Source organism: Xenopus tropicalis, chromosome 8 (genome assembly GCF_000004195.4).
Source record: "Xenopus tropicalis strain Nigerian chromosome 8, UCB_Xtro_10.0, whole genome shotgun sequence".
Classification (NCBI taxonomy): Eukaryota; Metazoa; Chordata; class Amphibia; order Anura; family Pipidae; genus Xenopus; species Xenopus tropicalis.
In genome coordinates, this window is record NC_030684.2 from 76,847,187 (window position 1) to 76,850,488 (window position 3,302).

Consider the following 3,302-nt stretch of genomic DNA (forward strand, 5'->3'; position numbering starts at 1 on the left):
TTGAAGAGAGAAATGTAAATTTAATCGCTTGAAGCAATGAACATTGGTCTTTTTAGTTGCAGGTACAGAAGTATGCCTGGACAGAGTCATTCCAGTTGCCGAAAAGGCCATTTTTATAGTCTTTCATTTGGTAGACTGTGCCAGCTGAAAAGGAACGATTGTTGCCAAGTTTTCCTTCTTTGCTCCACACTTTCAGGGTGCAACGGCTTGAAACAACCAGCGAGGAAATCTTGTTCTTCCAACCAGAGGGCATGTAGGGGAAGTCATCTCCATTTTTGGCATCCAAGTATGCTCCTCCGCAGGACTGGTCAAAATAAGCACTGCTGTGTTCAAACATCCTGGCACACAGCTTCTCTCCACTTTCATTCAGAAGCAGCGCAGAATTGGGGCATTCAGCCACGAGGCCTCCGAAAAGGAAAGGCAGCACGAAGAGAGGAAGAAGTCTCATGGTAGCAAAGACTGAAATGTGCGTTCTGATGAGCTTTCTGTGTGCCACAGTTTCTTTTTAAATATATTTCTGAAGGTCGACCAGTATTGCAGTATTGATCATGGGAGGTTAAGGAACATGTGATAAATGAAGGTGCTTGAGAGCAAAAATGAATAAGCACCTGTGTAGACTCAGGTGTGCAATTCACAGAAAATTGTCAATAGCCTCTACAAACACTCCATAAAATTTTATATAAAAGACAAAACAAAAACTGTAGTACAGTGTTAGCCAGTGTCAAAAATAATAATAAAAAAACAACAAAACACAAATACAATTGTAGAAATGATACCTATATTGGCTAACAATAAGAATACATTTCAAGCTTTTGGAGCTCTAAGGCCCCTTCATCAGGCAAAATACAAATGAGAACAGAAATGGCACAACGTTTACATGATAGATCAGAGAGAAGTGTTTACAAGCAATAAATTAGGAAGTTACAGATAGATAGAGATAACTTGTGAAGATAGTGAAAGTAATTAAGGTTTATTATGGTGGGTTGTAAATAGTCCAGGGGTCTGGATTCAGTCAGATCAGATAGTGTGACATGAAACCTGACCCCAAATTAAGGCCCTGTCTTAATGTGTTGAATAACTCCATACATTTGAATTCATAGATCTTCCTTTCTCGTTCAGATCCAAAGTTCCCTTTTAGAATTAACACCTTCATGTCCTGAAGCCTGTGGTCCTGATTGCAGAAGTGTTGTCCCACTGGTGTATCACACGCTTTGGTCTTGATCTTATGTCTGTGATGGTTCATCCTTGTGCACAGTTTTTGCCCTGTTTCTCCAATGTACATTCCTCCTGTAGGGCACTTAGTACATATGATCAAGTACACAACATTGGAGGAAGCACATGAATAGCAGTCCCGAATGGTGTAGACTTTTTGTGTATTCGGTATTGCAATTTGATCTTTGCACAGGATGTATTTGCAAGTCTCACATCTTTTGCTGTTGCAGGGAAATGTACCTGCTTTAGTTGTTTGGGGAAGAGCACTTCTAACAATCATTTTCCTCAGACTGGGTGGTTGTCTATAGGACAGAAGGGGTAGTTCAGGGAATATCTCCTGGTATCTGTATGGAGCATGGGCTGCAGGTCCCTGGCTATTTTTCTTATAATGTACCAATTGTAGTCACCTACAACCCACAGCTGAACAATTGGTACCCTGTATATATATATATATATATATATATATATATATATATATATATATATAAAAGACCAAATTGTATCAGTGGAGACATGGTTCAAGACTGGGATGGTATATAATATTTTGTTTATTTTCTGCAAACTATGTTTCTGCATTTAACAACAGATACTTTGAAACTGCAAAAAAAAAACAAAACAACAAAAGAGAACTTGAATTAGCAATTGGATTTGATACAAACAGAATCACTGTAAAGTAGCACACAACGGCATATCTCATGTCTTTCTCTACTTAGCATTCACACTATATGCTGGCTATAATTGGCTTTTTCTAGGTTGGTGGTTCAAATATGATGTGCCCCCCAGTGTGCAGTGATGGAATAGGTACAGCTTCATCATTCTGCCCTTAAGGTTGGTTTTGCTTTTGATTACAAATTTGGTTAAAGGAACCAAGATGATAATTGCAATTGCATCCCAAGAGGTGTTGTGTTTATAGGAACTCCTAATGAGCACTTTGAAGTAGAATGCAAGTAAGAGAAGTCCAAAGGAAAGTCCAAATCATGCCACATCCCATCCCTTGTGAGTGCAGGTATAAATGTATTTTAGCTTTCTCACATATTCATAAACATTTACAGTTAAGAGATCTTTCCCCTTTTATTGTTTTCTACCACATTAGGGCCTGGCAACACCCCCACCCCCGTCACCCACAATGTGATTACAAAAAAGTAATAAAAAAATACAAATATTAGTACAACTGTTGATGCAAACCTCTTGCAGGTGAAGCAAGAAATGGAACAAAGGGTTCAGAACATTTAGAAATACTTCCACGTGATTATTTTAAGAAACATGTTTTTGCACAACCGATGCCAGGAATGCTTGTCTGTAACCCTTATAGTGTAAAATAACCGTATGCCACTCATGAATGTTTATCTTTTTTTTCTACACAACAATGTACATGTTTGGTTGGGCCACCAATAACCAGCAATAGAAAGTGTCAGCACAGCAATCTCACAACAACCACATAGGGGTTCAGAGATTCATCAGAGACTCAATAATATGGAGTGAGAGGGTCCTGCTAGGTATTTTCCTTTTCTGTAATCCAACATGCCTCACTCGGAAGCCTAATTATACGTACACTGATAAAAATGTGTGTGGGGAGAAAAACATAAAAACATTAATAGAAAAGGAAGGGGTAGAGCAGCCATGATATGCCATACCTTCAATTTTGCACAGTGGATCATAAATCATCTCATATAATATATCATGAACATTTCAATTATCCTATCATATTTCTCTTGTATACTTCTGATTCCATAACGTGAAAGCTGTCAGCTCAAACATCAAATTATATGACAGTTTGACTGCCAGTGGTTCATGTTTCATTTACTATTCTTGTATTTTGTGGCTATTAGATGAACCACCAAACAACCGCTATATATGAGTTTCATCTCAGGGAAATGCGAAACTCTCTAAATATAATCAATTAAACATTATGTATTGATGCTAAAATGATCAAGTTACTAATCATTCTGCCCCACTCAGCTGTCTTTCTACATGCAGTTTTTTTAAGGACAGTTACATCATTGGTGTGTGTGTGTCCCTTTGTCTTGGCAAAGCATTACAGGCAATTGTCTTTCAAAAATAGCCTACTCCGACACATATCTGTATGTAAA

At 38.0% G+C, this 3,302-nt stretch overlaps 1 protein-coding gene across 1 annotated transcript; it reads right to left on the reverse strand.

Moving 5' to 3' along the window:
* sycn (syncollin) lies at positions 1-518 on the reverse strand. The gene has a single exon (NM_001113092.1). It carries the CDS (start codon positions 446-448, stop codon positions 53-55), a length of 396 nt encoding a protein of 131 aa, NP_001106563.1. The 5' UTR covers positions 449-518; the 3' UTR covers positions 1-52.
* Positions 519-3,302: the final 2,784 nt, after the last annotated feature.

Bases quoted from the DNA above. Each gene is read 5' to 3' on its own strand.
- sycn (NM_001113092.1), bottom strand. From the start codon at position 448: ATGAGACTTCTTCCTCTCTTCGTGCTGCCTTTCCTTTTCGGAGGCCTC.